At 43.2% G+C, this 25330-nt stretch overlaps 3 protein-coding genes across 7 annotated transcripts; 2 read left to right on the top strand and 1 right to left on the bottom strand.

Annotated features, from left to right (window-relative positions):
* The first annotated feature begins 162 nt into the window (after positions 1–162).
* Positions 163–2970, top strand: LOC113955681 (fatty acid-binding protein, liver). The gene is made up of 4 exons (XM_027661454.1): positions 163–297; positions 1362–1534; positions 1806–1895; positions 2860–2970. The coding sequence occupies exons 1-4, from the start codon at positions 231–233 to the stop codon at positions 2908–2910; spliced, it is 381 nt and encodes a 126-aa protein (XP_027517255.1). The 5' UTR covers positions 163–230; the 3' UTR covers positions 2911–2970.
* A 3373-nt stretch (positions 2971–6343) lies between these two features.
* Positions 6344–16283, top strand: SRSF10 (serine and arginine rich splicing factor 10). Of its 5 annotated transcripts, XM_027661449.1 has the most exons (7): positions 6344–6530; positions 8527–8631; positions 10383–10486; positions 11944–12106; positions 12406–12459; positions 12644–12745; positions 15807–16283. In XM_027661449.1, the coding sequence occupies exons 1-7, from the start codon at positions 6466–6468 to the stop codon at positions 15823–15825; spliced, it is 612 nt and encodes a 203-aa protein (XP_027517250.1). In that variant the 5' UTR covers positions 6344–6465; the 3' UTR covers positions 15826–16283. The 5 variants fall into 5 exon arrangements, with proteins under 5 accessions (XP_027517250.1, XP_027517247.1, XP_027517252.1 ...); XM_027661446.1 differs by lacking the exon at positions 15807–16283 and having other exon boundaries at positions 12644–14848; XM_027661451.1 differs by lacking the exon at positions 12644–12745 and having other exon boundaries at positions 6350–6530; positions 12409–12459.
* Positions 16284–17310: 1027 nt separating this feature from the next.
* Positions 17311–21286, bottom strand: PNRC2 (proline rich nuclear receptor coactivator 2). The gene is made up of 3 exons (XM_027661452.1): positions 21121–21286; positions 19996–20200; positions 17311–19571 (listed from the first exon to the last, which is right to left on the bottom strand). Exon 3 carries the CDS (start codon positions 19551–19553, stop codon positions 19149–19151), a length of 405 nt encoding a protein of 134 aa, XP_027517253.1. The 5' UTR covers positions 19554–19571; positions 19996–20200; positions 21121–21286; the 3' UTR covers positions 17311–19148.
* Between the last annotated feature and the right edge of the window lie 4044 nt (positions 21287–25330).

Below are 25330 nucleotides of genomic sequence, written 5' to 3'. Positions count from 1 at the left end.
AATCCTGGATAATTAGAAGTGGGGTCAGTGACCCACAACACCCCAAACGTCAAGGTAAGGCTTTCCCCAGAGCAGAACGAACTAGAGGTTATGCTCATTAAGAACAAATAAACGATTAATAATTGTTATTTCCCAGTTAATAATTAGCCATCTGACAATTTGGGCTGGCCTCTCCCCTTCCATAAATAGCACCCAAATGAGCAGGGGGAGCCCTCGCCCCGTGTCACACGATGGCCTTCGCTGGGACCTGGCAGGTCTACGCTCAGGAGAACCTCGAGCCCTTTCTCAAAGCTCTTGGTAAGTGCCTGGTTCCTCCTGAGACCATTTGCACCACACACTTTGCATCACAGCTTTCGGGGGGTTTTTGACTTTTTTTCCCTAAGATAAACTCCCCCACTGCCTGGTTAAGACTGTTATATCTAATTCGGGCATGAAAAGGAGCTGAGAATCATAAAAATTGATGTAGAAGGGCTACAGAAAACCCTCTAATTCCTATTTTGATGTTAGATGAGTTCCTCAAGAAAGGAGAGCTATGCCAGAAATGAACTTGTGTTGATCAACATATAACATTATAAATACATTTAACTAAAAATAAGCTGTTGATGACGTGTTCAGCTTCCCAAAGTGCTACTGGTGCTCAGGCCCTTTCTGCAGTTAATCACCAGTGATTGACTTGTGTGATAGCTGGTCAGGAATTGTGTGTGATTATCATGTGTGAATCTTTGAGTGATTAACATGTCAGTAATCTGTGAGGAATCCACTCATGGTCATGATTGAAAGGTGCTACTTCAACAAAAATGCACTTACCTTCTTGACAATCCCAAAAAAACCTTCCCATTGGTGTTTTTAAGAGGATGTAAGGGATACTCAGGAGAGTAAAATTCAGCTCCAGTAGAAGAGCCCAGTCTGACAGCATGGTGCCTGAACCAGCCCCTCTCCTGTTAACTATGACACCCTCAAATCATGGCAGGGACACCCCAATAAGGGAGTCTGAGGTACTCGCACTGGTGCAGCTCTGTCTGGGCAGATCCACCTCCAATCTCCCTGGGAAAACAACAATACACACAGTTTTTGTCATTGAGAAATGTCCTCATGTAGCCAGATGTTACTGACAGAAACAACACATTTTCTGACACAACATCAACAAATAAAATGTCAAAATCTACCCAGACTAGAAGGAATGGAGCCAAATGCCCACAGGGGAGTGAGGAATCCACACCAGGATTTGTTTTTTAACTTGGACATCACTTCCTATGATTGGTTTGTATCTTTTGTGCCTTTACTGGAGAACAGAATTTGCTGTTTCCTACCAACACAGCTGCTCCATAACGGAAAAAGTCCCAATTTGCCTGTTTTTACAGGGTTGCCAGATGACATCATCAAAGTGGCCAAAGACATTAAGCCTGTCGTTGAAATACAGCAAAAAGGAAACGACTTTGTTGTGACATCAAAAACACCCCAGCAATCTGTAACTAACTCCTTCACACTGGGCAAAGAGGCCGACATCACCACGATGGATGGCAGGAAGCTGAAGGTAATGGATTCAGGAATGGGGAAATCCCTCTTTCTTCACCCCTGTACTTCAGTTTCTGCCTGAGTGAAACTTGTTTGTGCCATTTCTGTTTGCAAACATTTCTATCCCTTCCACCAGCAGAGATGTTTCTTCTAAAACTCCCATTCCAATGCCATGGTCTCCCTTTTAAATCAGCAGATGTGAATAGGAAACATCATTTATTTTCTATTTATTTTCTATTTGCTAGTCCTGTACTGATTCTAATTGAGTTCCAAAATCTGTGTTCCAACAGTGCACTGTGAACTTGGTCAACGGGAAGCTGGTGTGCAAATCAGATAAATTCTCTCACGAGCAAGAAGTTAAAGGAAATGAAATGGTGGAGGTAAGTGTTAGAAAATAACACAGTTAAGAACACTGAGGAAAATGCTGATGGAAAACAGGTGGATTAGCTCAGTGTAAGCTCAAAATCCTGGCCCCAAAATTACATTACTTGCAGAATTCCTACACATGCAAGTACAGAATTTAAATATATCAAACCAACCAGATAGTGGGAAACACCATTAGCATTCTTTATTATTCATTTTTCTTATTAAAACCAATGCAGATGATTCTCCTTTAGATATTGCTCATATATTTAACACATCCTGCTCAACAAATCCCTGTATTAATTACTACCCTGGGGCCAATTCCAGGCACTGAAGTGTGAAGGGTTTTAGCTGCTGAGCTGGAGGAAGACTCCTTATAAATTCCCTGGATTACCACAGCAGTGTCCCCCCCCCCCCCAGCTTTGGCTCCAGCAGCACCTCTGAAAGGACACTAAGGGCTGAGTCAAACCTGAACATTCACAGTGCCCTCGTTCCACCTCAATTCTTCAAAGTTCTTTAGCTCTAAATTATTTAGTGCTGACAAAGAGCTTTGCTCCACAGTGAAGCTCATTGGGCTTCTACGAAGTGTCCCCTTGGGTAAAGATGGATCCAAGGAGCACAACTAATTCCATAAAAGTTATATGGTTTGGACACACAATTTCCTCAGGTCTTAGAGGGTATAAGGTCCAAAGGAATATAATAACATTTGAGTTAGAAAACTACTTTTCTAACATTAAGTAAGCAAGATAGCAATAGAATGGAGTTGATGATGGCATTTATATTTAGATTTTCTGTCTTCAGGTCTGGTACTGTAAACATTTTTCCCTGGTATGAATGTTATATTTATAGGCAGGTGTTGTGAATGTATTTTCCTGTGGACTAAGATGGATTTATACCTGAATTACAGAAATGTCACTTAGCTACAAATAGATTTCCTAAAGTCTAAGTGGAAAACAAATTATGTATATTTGTCTTCTACAGACTATAACATCTGGTGGAGTAACACTGGTCAGAAGAAGCAAGAAAGTTTAAAGACAGACCATCTCTTTTGTGATACCTCTACATACCTAAAATAAAGTGCACTTTCCACAAGGTGTGATCTTTGATATCTGAAAAAAACAGCACAGGAAATAATTATGATTTCTGCTCTCCTTTCACACCTGCATCACTTCCCATTATTATAGGACTGTTTTTCCTGAGTGCTCTTACAGATCCCTTCTGTACTCAGAGTGACAGAAGTTTGCCTCCCAGACAACCAAACCTGGACAAAAATCATGATGTTCCAGTTAATCACAATAATCCTTGGGAGCAGACAAAAGCTATATAAGTGCTTCTTGATTTCTTAAATACTCACCAAACATATTCAGCTTTAGTTCCTGTGTCTAATAAAGTTTAGTCTTCTGCTAAACCACTTTCTTTATAACCTGGCCAGCAAAGAGCAAGCAGACATTTGTGGAGCTGATCTGCACCACACCTCACAGGAATGGAAACAGTAGTATTTTAAAAGCTCTGATGTATTTAACAGTCACTAACAATTACAAAGTAATAATAGGGTAGCTGTTCCTATACTGAGCTGCATATGAGTACAATTAACAAAAAAATGAGGCACTACAAGAGCAAAGAGAATTAAAAATTCTCCCAGTTTGCAACGAACTCCCAGGATCTTGTCACGGTCCCAGTTTGGGAAGCTCAGATTGTTTTGTTCAGACTCTGTGTCTCTACTGAAGTATAAAATGCACAGGACCTGTGCCTAGAACCATTTCTCTGTTCCCTGCTCATCAGCTCCTACTGTTATGTCAGCAGCCCCATTTCATACTTATACAAGCCACTGCAGATTTCTTAGAGTTGGTCTCGGGTGTAAGAGCTCCATGAAAAAAAGCTCCTGGACTGATTCTGCCATTTCAAAGCCTCATGGAGATGTTCCATTCCAATTAAGAGTGCTGAGTGTACATGTTCTTGTGCTAGAAGAGCAGTTTGTGAGGGGGAGGCTGTGTTTTAGTTAGTAACACTTACAATGGGGTACAGGCAACTTGGGAAGTGTATTCTTATTCTGGGATAAGGCTGTTCTCATGGGGAGTGTTACTGGCATAAAGGATCATTGTGTTCATTTTGCTTCCCAGGCAGTTCTAATGCTAAGTAGACTTTTGCAGCCAGAATTAAATTCCATGGGAGAGCTGCACAGAAATAAGATCAACAGCACAGAAATCAAGGCTGGTAGAACTCAGGGAGGAGAGGGAGGCTGCTTTAAAGCACCAGAGCTGCAAAAAGCCATCCGAGAGCTCACCAGCATTGTTTGGGAGTTGCTGGGTAACTGCTGCAAACTACACCCTGAAACCAAACACACAACGTGGTTTTCCAACAGTAACTTCACAGAACACTGATCAAATGCTGTATCTGTAAATTGTAGGATGGAAAATACGAGACACTTTGGGTTGATTTCTAAACCAATGCAGAGATCGTTCATTACTCATTTAAAGCTTATTACAGTACAACAGGGATTTGCTTTGATGACATTAAAGCAAAACGTGTATATATGTGTTTGTTTTGAAAAGAAACATGAAGGTGTTATTTTGGTTCAGTACCTACCTAAATATTCCCAGCACACTTGACACAATCTGCCTGGCAAACTCACATCTATTCAACCTCAATCAATGACAACTGGAACACAAAAGTGATTTATCAAGTTATAGACTGTAGATACTACACACTAAAAACACACTAATCCTGTTTAGAATTTTGACTGATATTAAGTCATTTTAATTTGAAACTACAAAAAATTCAGAGACCCCATCTCTTTTCTGCAGAGTCCTGAACAGACCACTGAGTGTATAACCACCATAAACTCCTCTTTTTTTTTTTTGAAGAGTTGTGTATATAGCTGACACCCATCTCCTGTGTGTGTGATTGAACTTCATCTGTCATTCAAAAGCTGTAAAACCCGTGCAATTCTGAGCGTGAGATTGCCAGGATATGAACAGCAATGTCCACCCACCAGTTTTCATTCATGAATATTAAAGAAAAAAGTGAAAATCCACTAGTGGCAGACATCAGGGCTGAAACAACTCCAAGTGTTTCAGTCCCAGTAGCAATTTGCTGAAAATCACTCACATGAAATGCAAACAGACTTCATTGAACCCTTCATCAAATCCTGGGACAGTTTGGTCACAGATCTGCCATTTTTCCTCCTGTATGTGGTGAGTCACACGAGGGTGGTAAGAAATAATATTTGATTTCAGCACAGTTGCTGTCTTTATTAGTTTCTTCCTTATCTTGGGAGTTCTGCCAGATGTCCTTGTGGCCCATAAATTCAGCATTCCTTGTGTCCACTATCAGTGGTACATCCTTCTCCCCAAGCTCTGTTAACCTCCCCCTAGGTCTGAGATCACTGAAGTATGTCCAGCCCTAAACCTTAACAAGGCAATTCTGCCAACAAGTCATTTGTTTTTTTGACACATGGAGCTTGTTGGCTGCTCTGTTTCAGATTAAATCTCCCTTTTTGCTGATTAGGCATGAAAAGTATACGAAGACCAAACATCAAAGAACATCCCTTCCTAAGAAAATTTTTACATATTACAGAATCACAGAATTAACTAGGTTGGAAAAGACCTCTGAGATCATGGAGTCCAACCTTTGACCTAACACCACCTTACCTACTAGACCATGGCACTGAGTGCCACATCCAGCCTCTTCCTAAAAAAGTGGAGGGATGATGAATCCTCCAACTGGATGGGCAGCCCACTGCAATGTCTGGTGACTCTCCCTGCAAAGAATTTCTTCTACATTTTGCAACAGTACAATAAAAACTCCTGGGGCTCACTGTGGGTATGGGGGCCAGAGAACTGCAATCCTTTGAGCCTCGGGAAGTGGCTCAAGGGGAGCTCAAGTGGCTCAAGAGTAAGGGAAGAGGGCTGTAGCTTGAAACTGTCCCAGTTTGTGGTGCAGGAGTACACAGGAGGACATATTACAGGAGTACACAGGACCACCAGGGAGCACACAGGAGTCCACTGGAGTACACAGTCTCAGTTTGCAGTGCAGGGGTGCACAGGAGTATACAGAGGAGTACATATACTACAGGAGCACCAGGGAGCACACAGGAGTACACACGAGCGCACAGGAGGGGGCCATGGCGCCCTGAGGCAGCTGCGTGAGGCGGGAGCTCCCTCTCCCCTCACGGGTGGGCTCCGCCGCCATCTTGCCCTCACCCCCGCCTCTCCTCCTTTTCGGCGGGAAAAGCGAGCGCTCGCGGCCCGGCGCGCGGGGAGCGTACCGCGCACGCGCGGCGCGCGCCGAGGCGCGGGACCGCGCGCTCCCGCTCGCGGCGAAGGGGGAAGATCGCGCTCGGCGCATGCGCGGAGCGGCCCCCACCGAGGGAGAGGGGGCAGGTTTTGGCGCCGCGCTCGCCGCTCTCGCCGGAAGCCCCCGCGCGCGCGGGAAGTCTCGCGAGAGGCGGCGCGCGGGCGGGCGGGCGGGCGCTGCAGCTCCCCTCAGGTCGCCTCAGCCGCTCCCGCCGCGCCCGGGCCGCGCCGCCCTCCCTCCTTCCCTCCTTCCTTCCTTCCTTCCTTCCTCCCCCTCACCGCCGACGCCGACATGTCCCGCTACCTGCGGCCCCCCAACACCTCGCTCTTCGTGCGGAACGTGGCCGACGACACCCGGTGAGTGGGGGCGGAGCGGGGGCTCGCGCAGGCTTTGGCGGGCTCGCTAGGCCGCGCGCGCAGGGGTCCCCCCGCGGCGAGCCCGGCCCGCGCTCTCTCTCTCTCCCCCCGCATTCCTGTCTCCCTCCCTCCTCCCTCCCTGCCATCCATTTCGCTGCGCTCCTCGCGGTGCTGCCCGTTCCCCGCCTTCTCCACGAGGATCCCGTTTTCCCAAGCAGCGCCTTCCAGAACAAAGCTGGGCCGCGAGAAAGTGGAGACTCCCGCACCCGCCGCTGAGCGGGAGATCCCAAGCGGGATGTTGGCCCGCCGAAGCTGGGAATGCTCTTCCTGAAAAAGCAGCGTTGTAGTTAGATTGTGAGCAAATAGCGCGTTTATGCCCCAAAATGCCTGGCGTGGCCGGTTCCGTTAGTGCGGGAACCGCAGCCGGTTCAGGTGGAATGTTCCTGCGTTAAATGCTCAGGACGGAGCGGGGGAAGCGGCGCTTGTTCTCCGTTATAACCGCGTTGTAGCGAGACCCCCTGAGGACTTAAGAACGTGCAGTGAGAGAACTCCTCACAGGGAATTAAAATAATCTCGAAGTGCGCATCACACGGGTTCTTATTTAGGTGTTTTCAGTAAGCTGCTAGTTTTCTCCATTCCTCTTTTGCAGTTTATCGTGTTCTTTTAGTATCGTCAGTTGTGGGACATTTATAGAGCATTTTGGTGCGGAGTGCCCGTGTCAGAGCACTCGTGTGTTGTTGATTTTTTGTAGAATTTTTATAGAAGTCCCTTGTGAGATATAATTCTACAAAATGCAGGTTTTCCAACTCTCTGCCTGGACGACTTGTATCAGAGTTGCTCAGCAAATAACAGCAGCGTGGGCACGGTGGAATGGAATGAATTAGGAACCTTGTGATCAAAAGTGTAAATAGCTTCAAAATAAACTTTTTTTTTTTTTTTCATGAATTTTCTCTTTCCAGTCGTTTAATTTACTGCAAGAACAGTTGAGGAGGAGGACGATTACTTCCAAATTCTTTATTTGGATCCTGTTGAGGCTTCACCATGAGCTTGTGATTAGGTAGCTCAGTGTTCCTGCAGATGGTTTCATTGTGGGATCTCAGTGCTGGTTGTTGTAGTTCCCTTCTGCCAGCACTGACTTTGTGGAGATTTGTTTCACAACTGATGAGAGAGAGAAATGTAAAAATACTAAAAAAACCCAGTAGTAACTCACTCTACTCTCTAAATATGGTATTATATTAGTCTTTCTCATACAGGTTTTTGTCCTCATATGTCACAAAAATACCTGTAAAGAAGCTGATGTGATTAAGAAACCTCTCTGTTGAGGACAGAGTGGTTGTTCCAGGGATAGTTGCACTTGGGGACGGTTTTGTCCCAGATCTCTAAAGCCAATTCCTTGGAAAAACTGTCCTGAGGGCATGAGTAGTTGCTTACTTGAGATCTGTTCTATTTGATGTGGTTGTAAGTATTGATTATTCTATGCAAATGAGTTTGGGTGACTGGTTTATTCTTGTAATGTTTATTTGGATCTTATAATTGATGTTTGGGTGTTGCAAAATGACTGTTGAGCTGCGTGAGGTACTCGAATAATAATAATAATAATAATAAATAATAATAATAATAATAATAATTCTTAACAGTCCTTTTTTTTTCCGCTTTCTGCCAACCTTTGCTGGTACCTCCTGCTTTGAATTAACTGATGTGCATCACTCCTCAGTTGATACTTCTCTGAGTTATGCTGAAGGCTGGTTTCCAGCTGCCAGGGTATATCTTGAGTGATTCAGAGAATCCCGGTGTTCTCCCAACGCTGAATTGCTCAAACACTTTTTTTTTCCCCCCTCCCAAAATGTTTTGCTACTTTCCTCCTCTCCCAGCTGCTTCCAAAAACCAGAGTGGGTCATATTGATTGTAGACTTTTATTGTTTTTTAAATTTGGTGGATGTTTGGTAACACTTTAAACGGTGAAAAAACCCCATATAAGCTGTTTGTGATGTTCCAGGTCTGAAGATTTGCGCCGTGAATTTGGTCGTTATGGGCCTATAGTTGATGTTTACGTTCCACTTGACTTCTACACTCGCCGTCCCAGAGGATTTGCTTATGTTCAATATCCTTTCTTCAGATGGCTCATTAGTGAGGGGTGTTGAAGTTTGAAATTCAAGTTTGTGTAAGAGGTAACCACTCTAAATGAAAAAGCAGTTTACTTTTGTGTTGTATCTAATAAGTGTCTTACTTATGTCGTGGTGTTTCGTTATTTTTGAAGATTAACTTCTCTCAACTGTTCTTTGCCTTTTTTGCAAAACTTAAATCAAGTCCAGTAATATAAAAGCTTGCTTATGTCACTGAAATTAATATGATATGATTTAAATGCAAATTTATCACTGACTCAAAATTGTCTGCCACATTTTAATTATCGCTGGTGTGTAAGTAAAGTTGTGCTTAGCAAAATGTGGCTGGTATTCCAATATAATATATTGTTAATTTAACAAATGGAAACTGGAATCACTTGCTCAAAATCAGATTGTATAAAAAATGAGGTGAACTTCTTTCTTTAATATTGTCCCCTAATTTGCTGTCCTCTGTTGTTGCCTCAGAATGTAAAGCTGTACAGTAATGGCGACCCCAAAGAGAAAGCATGAAAGAACCTTTAGAGTAGAGTTCAACAATTAAGGCAAGTAGACAAGCCAAAGACCTCTTAAGGATCAGGCTTGAAGAGAAGGGAGAGTTTGGGAAAAGAAAAAATAAAGAAAAGCTGGAAGAAGGACAAGCCATAATGGGAGACAAAGCTTCGCTTTATCTACAAAAGGGGGAAAAGGTTGTTTTTCAAAGTAAAAGATAAAGCCATCTGTCATTTTTGGCCAAGCATCTCATGACAAGTCCTTCTGACAAGCACTTAAAGAGTTAAAGGTCAAGATGAAGTTGAATGGTGGCCAAGATTAAAGGAGTCATACCTGATGTATCCTACAGAATAACAGTTTTTCTTCTGTCTGTCATGTAAGCAGTAATTTGATGAATTATTCTGGTTTAGTCCATTGACAAAACCTGTAATATTTCTCTTGTGAGTGCTCCTGTAAGTGTGGTCTGAATGAAACGGGGTTTCTGGAGGGAGAAGCTGCAGCAGGGCAGTTTATCTTCTGCAGAGCTGATGCTGCTGAGAACTGAGTTGCCTCGAGGAGAAGGGAACTCGCTGCTTTGGGTCCCGTAGCTGGAGCAGCTGTGGAAATTGCAGCATGAAAATGAAGGTGTGACCCTGCACTTGGCCCTGACTGACAGTGCAGGGCTGGCAGGGTCTGCTCTTCCCTCAGCCTGGGCAAGGTCTGTACACACAGAAATTTAAAACCACTTTGGGAAAGCTTTATCCTGGTTAGAATCATAGAATCGATTGGGTTGGAAAAGACCTCCGAGATCGAGTCCAACCCTTGGTCCAAATCCAGTCCATGTTCTAACATTGATATTTACTGTTGGTCCATCCAACATAATTCAGGAATAGGGTTTAATTTTAATAAACTCAGTGCAGTGGAGAGAACTAAATGACCATTAATAAGTGTATTTGGAGAAGGATACCTTTATTTTCTTTGCATAAGTACAAGTGGGAGAAGAGAAAAGTTAAGAGTGTCACAGAGCAACTGCTTGCTGATGGATAAGTTCATGGTCATATTATGAGACTTTAATTTTATTACAGGAGTTCTCAGCTGGTGGTTAATTAAAAAAAATAATTCACTAGTGCACAGTGTAGCATGACAAAAGAACTTGGAAAAAAAGCCGCCTGTAAAATTAGAAAATAACTGACTTTTATTTTTATTTTAAATACCAAATGTGTAAACTGCTCAAATTCCCAAGTACCTTAACACTCCCCACATTCGAAGATGTCCGTGATGCAGAGGATGCTCTCCATAATTTGGATCGAAAGTGGATTTGTGGAAGGCAAATAGAAATCCAGTTTGCACAGGGGGATCGGAAGAGTAAGTGCCTTGTGTGTGTCTCCTCACACTCTGATTTTACCCTTCATTTTAGCACCAGACAGCATTACACGTGTTACTGGTTCTTCTGACTTGTATATAAATAGCATGTGGATGTTTTGCTTTTTATCCAGTAACTGTTAATGACTCGTTTTAGTTATAAACAGATAACTAAGTGCAACAGTCACTTGCCACAGGCATTCTTAGGAGCATTCTGTGCAGTTCTCTGTGATTTCCAGGATTCAGGTAATGTGCTCATTTCCATTTGATTTCAGGATAAAAGTAAATTTCAGGGTATCTCAGTTCAACAGGGAACAAAATCCTGCTTTTCTGAACAAATAACTGTAAAGAAAACTTAGGTCTTCTAAATCTGTTTTTTGTGTACCTAGTCTTAGTTTGCAGGGAGGTACAGATATTATATAGAACCAGAACATGCTCTTGGGAAACCTGGCACAAACCTGCTGATCTAATCCAGGACTGTTACACTTGTGTGCTGCTTGGGAATAAAAGTACCTTAAAGATCTTTAGTTACAGCTCTCAGAGAAACAACCTGACTGTCCAGTTTTCCCTCAAATACACACAATTAACTTTTATTGAAGTCAACGGAAATTTTACACTCTAAAGGACAGGTTTCTGTCCTGTGTATAAACACTGGGATTTCTAATAAGCTTCTGAACAACATTAACTAAATCTCCCTTAATGTTGTAAAGCAGCAGCACTTAAGCATAAAAATTAAAGGCATTTAGTACAGTGGTTGTTACAGTGTGAGGTGTTTAAAATACTTAGAGCATGGTCTTTGGGTTTGAATGAGAGTGGGATTTGATACAAAGAAAAGAGAGCTGTGCTGTTTAGAGGAAATACAATGGAACACTAATAAGTTCATTCATTCTTAATTACTTTAATAACTAAGCTACAGATTGAATGTGCATTGTTTTACTGCGGGGTCTTTTTGGAATCAAACTTCTCTTTGGCATCCACTGATGCCTCCATGTAAGCTGGCTTTTAATCATTAAAGAAAGCTGTGGATCAGGTGTGATGCCTGGTGCTGTGTAATCAGGAAAATGAGTGTTTAATTAATTCCCTGTTAGCTTGCACTCAGTGGGTAAATTCAGGAATGTTAGAATGTCTCGGTCATGGGTTTGACCTGACATACCAGTTTCCAGCTGGCCTGAAATCACCTCTGCCAGTTCTGTGTTCTGGTTTTATGAAGCATTAGTCCTTTCTTACTGTTTTGGAGGGGGGTTTTGTTTGGTTTTTTTTTCTAGATTTATAATGCCCACGAGGCTGCATTAATTTTTGCCCAGTGGTTAAAGCAGCAGAAAGTGGCCTCTCGTGTCCTTTCGTAAACATCTCCGATAGAATCACAAACGAGCGTTTGCTAAACACCAGAATATATGGATTAGTCACTAAGGGGGAAAGTAGGGCATCTTTTTCAACTTATGTATTGCTATTTCTTACAGCACCAAATCAAATGAAAGCCAAGGAAGGGAGAAACCTGTACAGTTCCTCTCGTTACGATGACTATGACAGATACAGGCGGTCCCGGAGTCGGAGTTACGAGAGGAGACGCTCTAGGAGTCGTTCCTTTGATTACAGCTATAGAAGATCCTATAGTCCCAGAAAGTAAGTGTGTAGTGTGTGGTTTGGCCTCAGCTGCACAGCAGCCTGCTGGAGGAGAAACACCACATTGACTGTTTAATTCTTATAAAATTGTGAATAATCCTTTTCTGTCGTGGGAGTAACCAGTGGGAGTTGTATATCTTGCATGCTGCATCAGATCAGAGACAGTGAATGAAAATGGCTCTGGGCTTCATTGGAGAATAATTTAAAAGTGCACAGCTTGAAAATTTAATTTATGAAGCATTTGTGTATCTGCATATAGGTATTTGTCACCGTTTACTCTTTCTGATGTACCTTTTTAGCAGTAGACCTACGGGAAGACCTCGTCGTAGCAGAAGCCATTCGGACAATGATAGGTAAAACACTTTTTACACCCTTTGAATTGAAAGCTAGATCACTGTATTCCTTTAACTATAGGTTTTAAAAAAAAAAAAAAAAAAAAGTTTCTCCTGCAAAAACGGTAAACAATTTTTGATGTACTAGATGTGTAAGAATAGTGTTTTTACATTCAAATCTCCTCTCTCCCCTTTATTCTGATAGGTTCAAACACCGCAATCGATCTTTTTCAAGATCTAAGTCCAATTCAAGATCACGATCCAAGTCACAGCCCAAGAAAGAAATGAAGGCTAAATCACGGTCTAGGTCTGCATCTCACACCAAATCTAGAGGCACCTCTAAAACAGATTCTAAAACACACTATAAGTCCAGCTCAAGATATGAGAAGGAGTCGAGAAAAAAAGAACCAGCTAGATCCAAATCACAGTCAAGATCACATTCTAGATCTAGGTCAAAATCCAGATCGAGGTCTTGGACTAGTCCCAAGTCCAGTGGCCACTAACAGTGTTTCCATGTTGGTTTAGGCATGTAAGATTCATTTACACACAGTTCAGTTTACTTAAATTATCAGGAATATGATGTTGCAACAGTGCTAAAAAATATTTTCTTTGTCAGTTTTCCCTGTAGCCCACAATGGTTAAAATTAAAACAGTGTTGAGAAGCCACAGAGAGAGAGAGAGAGAGAGACAGAGAGAGGGAGAGAGAATGTCCACTTGGTTACATGTCATGGGCAGCTACTGATTTGGTTGTGGTGTCTCTATGTATATTTTTGTAAAGATTTGCATTTTTAATGCTTAGATATTGGTGATGAGTCGATTGATCGTAACTTGCAACATTGTCCTTTTACAAATGTCACACCCATAGAGAAATTGGTACCAGTTTGTGCTGAGCAGTTAAACCAACTGTTTAACTGGTTCTTTTGATGCTAAACTTTGTGAGAGAGCAGAAAACTGGACAGTTGTAGTGCAACACTGGCTGCTGGGAAATCAGCCTGGCAGTTTGTTCCCGTGGCTCCGGGGCAGGTTTCGGTGTTCTCCGTGCCCACCAGCACCAGTAGGGTGGTAACTGGAGCCCTTTGGAGAGAGATTTTGGAGATTTCTCTTTAACCCTGGAGAGATGGTACTGACACTGCATGTACAACACGGGGAGAGAGTTGGAGTTGGACTGTGCAGTGTCGTGACGTGTTGGGACAGAGGCTTCACTGCCTTTGGCCTGGCTGCTACTAAAGGTGTGAGAGGGGGGAAAAAAAACCCCACCCTGAAATGGAAAATCAAATTCAGATTTCAGCAAACGGCAGAGCAACTGAATATTAGGTTGTATGTACATTTTATGCAGTTTTTGTATCTATTCTAAATTTTAGTGAGCAGTTAACCATAAAATTGCTTAGTTTTCCTGCTGTTAGATACAAGTAGATTGTTTCGAGTTGTGTGTGTACAGTATATAAGAACTAAACTTTTCTGCCAATGACTCCTGTGGTTAGTTGGTGTATTCATAGGTATCAAACCGTAGCCATCTCTCTTCCTGGGTAACCAGGCTTGCTTTTACACAACAAAAAGCAGCTGGTCAAGCAAGCCTGAATCACTCCTTCCTCAGAATTGATAGTGGTTTGGTTACAAGATTTTGGTTTACTTCAGAACAAACGTTTGGAGTTGGTTATGAACAAGAGCTGCATCTCTAGCTATGTAGTTTATCACTAATACAGTATATTTAGAAAACTGAATGTGAAAAATAACAAACCCAGTGTGTAATCTCACCAGTATTTCTCTAGAAGGCAAGATCCTTTTGTTATGGAAATGGCTTTTGGCGTTGGTTTGTTTTTTTTTCTCTATTTACTTTCAAAAGCCAGCATCAAACATTCAGTGTTCCTCGCTGTCTGATGTCCTAGCATATAAAGACATTGATTTCCAAAAGTTCCTTTTTAGTGAAATGTTTTAGGGTTTGGGTTTAGTGTTTCAGCAGGGCCTTTAAAGAAGTGCAGATGGCTTTGGAGTGTTGGAACGTGCTTTAGGGGTTTGATCGTAGAATCTTTGTACGTTTGATAGTATTTCTAACTTTTTCTTTACTGTTTGCAGTTAATGTTCATGTTCTGCTATGCAACCATTTATATGCACGTTCCTTTAATTTTGTAGACTTTCCTGGATGTATAGTTTAAAAAAACAGCAAAAAGTCTATTTAAAACTGTAGCAGTAGCGTGCAGCTCTAGCAGAGGAAAGTTGTGGGATTAAACTTTGTATTTCCTTTCTTATAGAGGCTTCTAAAAAGGTATTTTTATATGTTCTTTTTAACAAATATTGTGTACTACCTTTAAAACATCGATGTTTTGATCAAAATAACTACAGACCCAGCTTATTTTCTGCTTGCTGTAAATTTAGCAAACATGCTGTAATAAAAAAATGAAGGAAATACTGATCCACTGGAATTATTGTAGCTTTAGAATTTGACTCCAAAGCATGGTTAGGAATAGAGCTATGCACCCCTTATGGAGTAAAATCCTTCCTATGGTATTTCAGTAGAGGCAGGAATTTATCATTTAATATCTGAATAAATGTCATTTCACATTTTTCAAGGGGTACGAGACAAAATGAGAATGATAAGCATAAGTTTTAGTCTAATATATTGAATTTTATTTACCATTAACTTTCATTATTGCTGGATGAACTTGTCCTATGGTTATAATTCAGATTTTATTAGCCGGGTAATGAACTACATAAAAGCAACAACTGAAGGTGCTAATAGAATCAAATTTATAGTGTCACCTAATCAATTTATAGTTGCCATATCAAAACTGGCACCAGCAGTGGTTCTGTGGGAGGTGACAAAGCTTTGCTGGTGACATTCAGAGCGAAGCTGCCTCCTGGCACTGGAGGAGGTTCCACCACTCAAAGAAAAAAAACTGCTCTGTGAATCACTTAATTAGTTTGTTACACTCTTACACTGTGTAAGCCGAGCTGTGAATTATCCTGCAGCTTTCTGCTTGTAACAGCAGAACCCCCCACCCTTTTCAGCTTTATCTGTGTGGTCTTCATGACTAAATCCTCCTTAAAAGGGGTCTTCATGACTGTGGTGGGGAAAGCAGGGTTTGTTTCTGTCAGGGACCTGCAAGGTCGTTAATGCTCAGTTAGTCCAGCTGGGATCAGAGCTGGATCAGTGGGAGGAGGGCGGAGAACATCTCCGAGCCCAGGCTGAGTGATTTGAGACTGCAGAATAACAGTAACTATTCCTTTACTATTGTGTCAGCATGTCCTTATATTGTGTGCCTCAACATTTATGTATAGCACAGTTTAATTTTTTTTGTCTTGAAAATCCAGTTCATTGCAAGTATAATGTAGTGTCTGCCAGTTCTGATGGTTCTTTCTTTCTCTCCCAGAGGTAGGACTAAACTTTGACTTGACTTGTGTATATGAACAAGCCAGAAAAGCCGAACACAAACCCACGATGTTTCAAGAGTGCATGAATAAAGATGTTGTCCTAGTTCTTGCTCCCATGGAAAAATTGTGAAGAAGCTGTTCTGTGGGCCTTTCAGTTGGGGACGAGTTAGCAGGATGTGGCCAAAAGGGCAGGGAATGTTTATGCATTCATGCAAGTCAAGCCACAGCCCATCTAGATAACATCTCCCTTCCTTGATGCAGGTATCCTAGTCCTGCCCTAAAAAAAGCAGGAGCCTGTCTTGTGCAAGCTTCCTGCAGGTTATGCACAGCTGGAATGCAAGAACATTGCAGGCTACAAAAGATCATGTCTAGGCATCTTTCTTTTGGAGTCTCAAGAACGGTGGGAATTGCGTTTTTTTTTTCCTGTGGTAAACTAGATTTTTGTCATTCCTGCGAAATTTGTAGAATTGAAGTAGTGTGTAAAAAAAAAATAATAATATTCTGCTGAAATAATGGCTGTGCTCTAAAGTATCTGCAGCAAATCGATGGGTGGCAGCAGTCATAGAAGGCTCTATTGGAACTTCTTTTTCACCTAAAGTCCATGCACCCAACTGGTAATTAAAACTCTTCAATTTAGTGGTTAAGTAGCTGGGTGTTTAATTAGGGACTCTGATAGACTGGTCTCTGAAAGCTCAATGTTATCCTTTCTATGTCTTTTCAAGATGTTTAATGTACAGTATCATGGTTTTATTGGAAGTGGAATTTTTCCGTTTAAATGTCACTTGGAGCTCTCTGCTCGGACAGAGCTTTTTTTCCTGCCTGTCCCGTGTGGGGCAGAGCCCGGAGCGTGCTCGGAGCAGGGCAGCCCTCGGAGCAGGGCAGCCCTCGGAGCAGGGCAGCCCTCGGAGCCATCGCAGCACTGCTGCCGGGTTTGCCAGGGATGGTGCAGACCAACATTCTGAAATACAAAGGGATAATAAATTGACACATTTTTAGGACATTAATCACCCATTGAGAATTGCTGGTTTTCTCCATTTATCTTGTAACTTGCTTAAAAAGTCTGTAGTCCATTGCTATAATATTTGTCTAAAGATGCTCTTGCTGATGAGACTATTGTAGGAAGGGAAGACTCTGTACCCTGTAGTGTGTTTGATCAAAGATGCTGATGTTTTATTCATCCACATCCTTTCTTCTTGAGTTTTGTGTTCCATCTGTGCAAATAACCCTGTGAATTGGGAATAAAATGTACAAGTTTTGACTATAACTTGAGAGCACCTTCTGACTTAATTAATTAGTCTGTGGGAGATGGAGCCCCAGTGTCGCCAGGTTCTGGTTCTGTGAGGAATGTTAATTAGTGTTAATTTTCAAGCCCTGTGTTCCCAAACCTCTGGAAGGGCATGAAGGAAAAAGGCTGCAGTTAAGAAACCTTCTTTGTGAAGGGAGCTGCCAAAATGATGTCATCCCACTTTCCCATTTCCATCTGAAAACAAATAGATGCTTTTAGGGGGTTAAAAAAAAAAAAAGTTTATTTAAATTTTTTTGTTTCCAATTTGTACAAACACCATTGGTAATTGACAATTTGAAATGAAGAACAGATAATTAACTGGGATACAGCTCAGACCCTGGTGATGGTCCAGGTCACAACACAGGTTTAGAGACTGCCAATTCCATCTGATTGGGAGCAATAATTTGTAAACATTCAGCTGCCACTGTGTTTGGAATGTACAGAAAGACACCTCAGAAAACATTTCACAATCTGCCAAAGTCCCTTTCAAATTAAAGCACTTTTTTTGGTAACTCCTGTATTTTGAAAGAACCCTGGATGATCCTGTTCTCACAGTTCAGCTGTTCCTGCTGCAGGATCAGCTGGAATGTGACAGCACAGGAGCTGCTGCTGAAGGATTTGAGCAAATACTGGGAGAAACTGATGTCTTGCAGAGCATTGATGCATTTCCAAAACACAAAATGGTTACAATCCTTCGGTTTTATCAAGCACCCAAACCCAGGCATTTGCATTTCTTACTGAACGCTTGATTTGGAACATATCAGTGTTTTTTCATCACTGAACACACACCTCTCCTCCACATTCTCAACAGGAGGAGCTGAAACTTCATCAGTTCTATTTTTATTTTTTTTAAGTTTTTTTTTATTTTATTTAAAAAATCTAAATAAGCCTCTTTTGCACTGATTTAACCTTAAAAAATGAGCTCACAACGAAGTACAACGTGCATATTCACTGCATGTGAAGTGCAAGGGCACAGCCACAAATGTCTTTTTTTTTTTTTTTTTTTAAACAAAATAACATTTTTTTTTTTAAACTAGGCCATGTACTCAACATGGTCATCTTACATTCAGCAGTTTTGTACTAAAAATACTTCTGTGCAGGAAAGCCCAGCATAAATTTACATATGCTACAATGTTTTACATGTATTTACATGGCTCTGTCTTCCCTGTGAAAACACTGAATACCTGCCCCAAACTACTGTTAATTATTAGAAGGGAACCAATTTAAGACCAGTCTAAGGAACTACCTCACCTTTTATCATTATAAAAACTGATAGAAAAATGTGGTTTCGAACTCCTCAGTGCAGTGGGCATCCAAGGGATTTTTGGGGAGTTTTTTGGCAGTCACCTGGCAATGCAAAGTCTTTAGTTGGCACTCTGACTCGTGGAGATTCCCGGGAAGCACTGCTGGAGCTGGAGAGAGGCATTACAGATCTGCCTGGACTTCTTCCACCCCTTCAGGACGTTCTAGATTAGAGTCATGGGCTTGAAATGCTCATCCCCCACTCCAGGAGTGCCACCAAAGCTCACAGGTACAGGTAAGAGAATCATCTGTGCTTCACCTTGTGCCCAGGGGGAGGTTTCTGCTCAGCAAATCCACAGAATGTTTGTTTAGCACAATTTTACACCAGTCTGAAAAGCAGCAAATAACCTGACTAAAGCTTTCAGTGCAGTTTTGTTTTTTTTTTTTCCAGTTCATGCTGCATTAAGTTAGGTAAGAGCTGGTTTTCTAACGATTCAAATCACAATTTTCCAATTCTGGGAGACAGTCCCATTTCCTCTTACAATAAATACAATAAACAGTGACTGTTCAGGATTTGATTTGATTGGTTTTTAGAGAAAAATACTTATTTCACAGTGACGTGAACACAGCACTGAACTTTTGAGGTAAAACATGAGGGGAATGTAAACTTCCACCCCTCTTCCAAGTGACTAACTACATGCAGCAAGAACACCTGGCTCCACACACCTGTGCAGCTGGAGTTAGGAATAACAATGCTCAGATTCGAAACCCTGTCAATTTAAATCACTTCTGAAAAATAAGGAAAAGTTACATCTCAAGCCTGGACTTTTAGTAATGTTTTCAGCTGAAATGTCATAATTTCTTTGTCAGAAGGTTTAAAAGAAACAGGTACCCAGTGGCTCGGAGGCTTAGGAAGAACACTTGGGGAGGGTGGCTCGCTGAACTTGGCTCCAGCATAGTTCTGGTTGCTCTGGGGGGTGAACAACAGGTTGTGATTGTTGGGATTGTTGGGGAAGGGAACGTTGCTCTTGCCCCCTTTCTGCATGGCCTGCCATGCCCCAGGGGATGAGCTGCCTCCACGTCCTCTTTCCTTCTTCATGTAGGTCTTCATCTGCGAGTTCTGCTCTTTGTTCTTCTGCCTGTTTTTAAGTTGTTGATGGCTCTTGGTGGTATTTCTAGACTGGGGAACTGGAATGTTGTATCTTTCTCCACCACCCATCTTCAACTTAAATGTCACCTGTAAAAACAGGGAGAAAAGTCAGGTGAGTTTTTATTGCTCTTTCTTTTAAGCAGAAGATATTTCACAGAATATTCAGATTCTAAGCAAGGGGACACAAATCAGCCTAACCAAAACTTGTATCAATTCTGAGTAGTGGTTTTTACTTCTTTACTGGATGCCACTTGAGTAATAAAAGGTGTTACTGCTGAGTGCTGGAGAAATTTAAACCAAGCTTGTTACACCTAAAGATAGGGCAAAGTTTGCACTGAGAAAGCCACTCCCTCCAGGCTTCCTGGTAAGTGCAAGAATTACTCTGATAAACCCAAAGTGAACTGGAAACCATCTCCAGATTGTAACTGAACTGCCAGACACCATCACACGGTGCTTGGCACCTTTCTGCTGACATTCCTGCAGTAATTTCCCCTCTCCCACCTCCATTTACCTCTCAGTTGTCTTCTCAGATTCCACACCCTCCAACTCTTGCCCCCTTTCTTGCTTCCAAGCCTGAAAGAACAGGTGCTGCCTTGTGCTGGACTCCTTCCTTTGGCTGGGAATAGAAGTTTTCATGGGCTGATGTGCTGTCTTCAGCCAGGGAGCCGAGCCCAACATCGGATTCTCGGCACAGAAGCTCCAAGGGAGAAGTCCCACTGCAGAAAAGAGAAGAATATTTGACGTCAGAGTAAGGAAACAATTGTTTCGATATGGGGGGGGGGAAGCAGCAAATTCAGAGTCAGCTGTGTCTCTTGCTAAAAATGACAACATGCTACAAACCAACCCCCACCCAAAAAGACAAGGCAGTATTTGTCTTACTCTGCTTATACAAACTTCAGCATCATACTTCGCATTTCACCAGTAACAGCCTTTTTATTATGCTCTCTCACTCTCTGTGTCTTAAGAAGCATTTCAATAGGCAATGAAGAACCTTATCTTTTTTTTTTTTTTTTTTAAATATGGAAAAAGTAAAATTCTTTGGGATTAACTTTAGGGAAACGAGCTCAACGGATCACTTGAGCACAAAGAAACCCCTCCCTGTAAACTGCCCCTGCAGAACGCACCCACCTAACTGGGACCTGCCCCCAATGTCCCAACACTTCCCGTGACACCCCCTGCACTCCCCAAGCATCACAGAGCTCCATTTCTCATCTTTCAGCTGCTTTTTTTTTCACCTTCGTTACCCAAGTAATTCCTTATTAACTCTTACACTAACTTCCTGTTTAGCCCATGGCTCGTACTTTCCTGTAATCTCTAAGACTTTAATGTCGAGTCACTCCAATCTCTTCACCTCCTGTAAATCTCCAAACTCATCAACCCCCAGCCCATCCCTCCCTCAGCTCCAGAGGAGCCGCCCACCTCCATTTCTTTCGCCTTGTTTGGACTCAAACCAAAGGAATATAACCAGCCTCAGCCCAGCTGCTGCTGCTCCCACGAACCGGCGCTTCTTCCCTTCGGAACTTTCTCCTCTCCCCGAGCCCGCGAGGAGCCGGGACCCCCCGTCCCCACCGCCCCACAACGGAGCACAACATGGCGGCGGCCGCGCCCGGCCCTTCCCGCACCGCTCCGCCCTTACCGACTTCAGTCCGCTCCGTTCGCCCGCAAGCAGAGACAACACACACGGGCCACTCGGAACCGACCTCTTGCTGCTCCGCCGTCAATCTCCAACCCCCCCCACCCTCAGAGCTCACTCCACCCTACGCTGCCCCTCTCGCTCCTTCACAAAATGGCGGCCGCGTCCTGCGCGGTTTAACACCCTCACCCTCCTCCCCCCTCGCTGCTCCCCGCGCCTTCAGCCAATAGGAGCTCGCAGCTCTCTCGCTCCGCCAATGGGCGCCAAGCTCCGCCTGTTGCTAGGCGGGGCCGGGGCAGAGCGGCCGCGGCGCGCGGGCGGGCGGGGCCGCCATTTGAATCCCCTCACGAAGGGCAGCGCGGGAGCGGCTGTGGGGCTTTGTCCCACCCGGCCCGACCCCTTCGCCGGGTACCGCCCGAGGGTCCCCGGCCTCCCCTTCACAGCCCTCGGGCTCCGCTCCACAGCCCCGGGATACACTGCCAGCAACCCCCTCCGCTCAGCCCCGCTCGGGAATTAGCACAACAAAAGGTTGTGGGACGCCCGCGCCAGCTGCCGCTTGGGGCTTCAATGATGTAAAATAATTCACACACACGAAAAAAAAAAAAAAAGGAAAAACGCACAAAAACACACACACACAACCCGCGGCTGTGCGAGGGGATTCAGCGAACAAAGAGTAAAATCTGGCCCCTCAGAGATCCCGCAGCGCTCTGGTGTCAGAGGGTTCACTCAGCCAATTCCACACACCTGCGCTTAGTTAAACTATTTAATGTTTAAATTTAAAGTATTAAAAATAGCGTAGAGGGATTTTTTATTTCATGTCAAAATACAGGGAAAAGCTTCCGCAGGTTTAAACTGCTGTTGTGGGAACGCAAAGCCCCTGGCAGCGGCTGCAGTTCGTGTTTATATTCACATCCTGTTACTTATCCTCAAAATATAATTTTACACCCATACCCACAAGATTTGGCCTTTACAATTATAGGCTGAACAAAAATTAAATATATGTTAAAAGTCTGCAGGTTTAAGAGTGCTCCCTGCCCACTGCTGTGGGGCCAATTGAGCACTGTACACCACATTAAGGGCCAAAAAAAAAGGAATTTCCAAAGAAAATGGAAAAGAACTAACTCAGTTCCAACACCACCAGATCAAAGCAGCAATTAAAACCAACACACGAACATTCAGATTTTTTTATTTTGAGGTACAGACAGACCCCTTGGGTTCCTTGAGTTATCCTGCATTTTTAGCTACAGAATGGAAAAAAACCTACTCTTTCCTCTTTTATCCCTAAAACATCTAAACCAAAAATGTTTCCTTACTGATCAGCACCTGGTGTTATGGGGCTGTGACCCACCCCAGGGTCTTTAGGCACTACCAGGATAAGGTAAAGAAGTTTGTATTTGTTATACAGTTATTAAAAAAACTGCATAACATGTTTTAATACATGAGATGTGTTGACATACCCAAGCCCTGACCTTTGTTCATATTCTTTATCGTATGTTTGCACAAACCAAGCTAAATTACTTTGTTTTCCTCCCTTTGCTTTGGATTTTTTGGCACAATGTTATGGCTGAGATTCTTGTAGCAGCTTTCATTTTAGACAGAAGACAACAATATCTGTTGTAACCAAACCCTTAAGCCTTGAAATTCCACTGATTATCTCAAGCAACTCTCCTATAATGCACATCAGCAGATTTTTTTGCTTTGGTTCTATCTTTAGTTTATTTCTGCTGAAACAATCTCATCTCAGTGTGTAGATGTTTTCAAGTCAGGACATGTCACTGGGATTAAGAAACAGTATTTTACAGGCTGCAAACATGCTCCCTTGTCCAAGGAGCAGAACATCCGTGTGCTTTTCAATCCAGATCAAGGATGACACAAGGTCTGGCAGTTTTTCCTCACTATCTTTGCAAATTCAAAAAACATCTCGTCTTTCAGAACTGGTTTCAGGGTCGGGCTGACACATTTAGCCTGACAGGAGCAGGAAATGTCAGGGATAAACCAATGCTGTACTTGTGCAGGGACTGTTCTGCTGAAACACGCTGGGAACCCGGTGACTGCAGTAAATTGTGTCGTTCAGAGTTCAAAAATACACAAAGGGTATTTTTTAAATCAAAAGGACGGGCAGTCCAGAATATCCCGAACACCACAATGCCCAAATTGCAAAGTCACCCATGTTTTACACTTCAGCTGTTGAAGCCTTGGGCTGGTTTTCAATCTTGCAACGGAAGAAAAGGAGATATTCCCAGAGCCATGGTAACCCTGATAGGGACAGAAGCTCTCAAATTCCTGCCGTGTCCTGAAGACACAGCACAGACTGAATCCAGGCTTCAGTCCCCCTTATCATCAAAATCTGAGATTCCTTCAAAAGAAGCTACTTCGCTCCTGCAAACAACTATTTTTAACCCCTCTATTTTTTCCAAAGGCCTCAACATAAGACTTCTTGCTCCAAAGCTTGTGGCACTACATTCCCCTCAGGTACTCACAGGTAGTCTGAGGTATTTTAGCTGCCTCCAGGACCATGTTGTGCCCACCCTTCATGCCCACACAGCCCTCCAGCTGCCACAGACCAAGCTCCAGAGCCAGGGCAGTGCTTCCAAACCCGACTGTGCTGTGCCACGTGGGGACACGCACTCTGTGACCTCAGCTCCACTACCTCCTCTCACAACATGGACATGGGTTTTCTATTGTGCAAGTGTCTGCTCTGTCAGGATTATTCTGCTTCCTCATGTAATCCAAGGCTTGCTGCGACGAATACAGACTTTCTTCATGTTCCCAGGGAGCCAGTTTCTGCATTACCCAAATCCTCCTCATCTCCCCACTGTAGTTTTGCTGCCACGGTGACAACAATTCAAGCTTTTCCCTGGACACTGCTATTTTTCACTCAGCATCTCCGTTCCCTCTCACAGCAAATGTTGATCCAGCCCAGGGAAGCAGCTCCATCTGTGCTGGCACTGCCACAACCAGCACTTCGAACCGAAGTTCCAGTGAAGACAAAGTCCCTGGAGCTTCATTAGCCCCAAACTGAGCCGCTTCCAGCTGTGGCTGGGATGGGTCTCACCACGCCGGAGCATCTACACGTTCATGTGTTTGTGGAATGCCAAAACTCCCGCTGGAGGGTTTCAGTGGAATTACCCGTGGTGGATCCTGCAGGAAGTCAGCAGCACGGATGAATCATTTGTTAAGTTAACAGTGAACCGTTGCCTCAGTTCTGTTTTACAGTGACAAGTTTCCGGTACTACGTCACTTTTAGTAAGCCCAAGGTGTTTACTTTGTACAGCTATCAGAGCCCCATGACACACTTGAAACTAGTCAGACGTTTCCATCTGAGTCAAACATTAAGCAGGGTATCAATCTATCCAAGTTTCTTCGTGTGAGAAATGTGCTGAGTTTGTATTTTCTTGAAAATCTGCACGAGATCATTGAGTATACAGTAATGTTTAGAATATCCTTTATTCTGTCAGGCAGAGGACTCCTGTTCCTCCGTCAAATAAGGCTCAGGAAATCCACAGCAACGATCTACAGGAACTGGGTGGATATTTGAATCTCTGCAGAGTAAATAGAGAAGAGGAACAAGAACCCCAACAATGCAATAAAATTACAAACTTTAATTGTTTAAAGCTCCTCATAAGAGCATTAAATAAAACAAAAGCAGGAGACTTAATGATATTTTCTATGTATCTGTAGATATGAATTAAGTCAGTGTCCACCAGTACCTGGGATACATCAGTTCCAGAAAATGACATCTGAACTCCATAAATAAAAGCACCTCCAGGCACAACTCCCAAGTCACACCCTGTGTGTTTTCTGTCTCAACAGCTCCCATTGAAACTCCACCAGCCCTGAGTCACAGAACCCTGCAGGACCCTTCAGCCCCTTTAAATCAATACACCTGGTTCACATCCTGTCAGCAGGGAAAACATTGCCACCCTCAACCCTCCTCCTACAGGGCAGCAGAAGAGTTTCTGCAGCAGGAACAGCTCACCTGGGGCACAGGAAGACCCCTTGGACAGGCCCTGTTTGCTCCCAGGAGCAGAATAAGTCTGGGGTTATTTTTTCTGAGCATTTCCTCTAAGAGTGCAATATAAAGTCACTCACCTGGCTCTGAGTCACACCTTATCAAGGTGAGCAGTGCCTCCACTCCCTGCTGCCCTGTCTGGGCCACCCAGTTTTCAAATTCAGCTTCAGCAAACACAACAGTCAGAGAAATACAAGCAAG

This window comes from Corapipo altera, unplaced genomic scaffold (assembly GCF_003945725.1).
Source record: "Corapipo altera isolate COAL_440 unplaced genomic scaffold, ASM394572v1 201, whole genome shotgun sequence".
Lineage (NCBI taxonomy): Eukaryota > Metazoa > Chordata > Aves > Passeriformes > Pipridae > Corapipo > Corapipo altera.
Note: the sequence above shows the minus strand (reverse complement) of the source record. Positions and strands in the feature narration are given on the sequence as shown.

Excerpts from the sequence above, each read along its gene's own strand:
- PNRC2 (XM_027661452.1), bottom strand. The coding sequence starts at position 19,553 with ATGGGTGGTGGAGAAAGATACAACATTCCAGTTCCCCAGTCTAGAAAT.
- SRSF10 (XM_027661446.1), top strand. The coding sequence starts at position 6,466 with ATGTCCCGCTACCTGCGGCCCCCCAACACCTCGCTCTTCGTGCGGAAC. Across the intron at positions 6,531-8,526 it reads AACGTGGCCGACGACACCCG|GTCTGAAGATTTGCGCCGTG; the intron begins GTGAGTGGGGGC and ends GTGATGTTCCAG. Across the intron at positions 12,460-12,643 it reads AGCCATTCGGACAATGATAG|GTTCAAACACCGCAATCGAT; the intron begins GTAAAACACTTT and ends TTATTCTGATAG.
- LOC113955681 (XM_027661454.1), top strand. The coding sequence starts at position 231 with ATGGCCTTCGCTGGGACCTGGCAGGTCTACGCTCAGGAGAACCTCGAG. Across the intron at positions 298-1,361 it reads GCCCTTTCTCAAAGCTCTTG|GGTTGCCAGATGACATCATC; the intron begins GTAAGTGCCTGG and ends CTGTTTTTACAG. Across the intron at positions 1,896-2,859 it reads AAGGAAATGAAATGGTGGAG|ACTATAACATCTGGTGGAGT; the intron begins GTAAGTGTTAGA and ends TGTCTTCTACAG.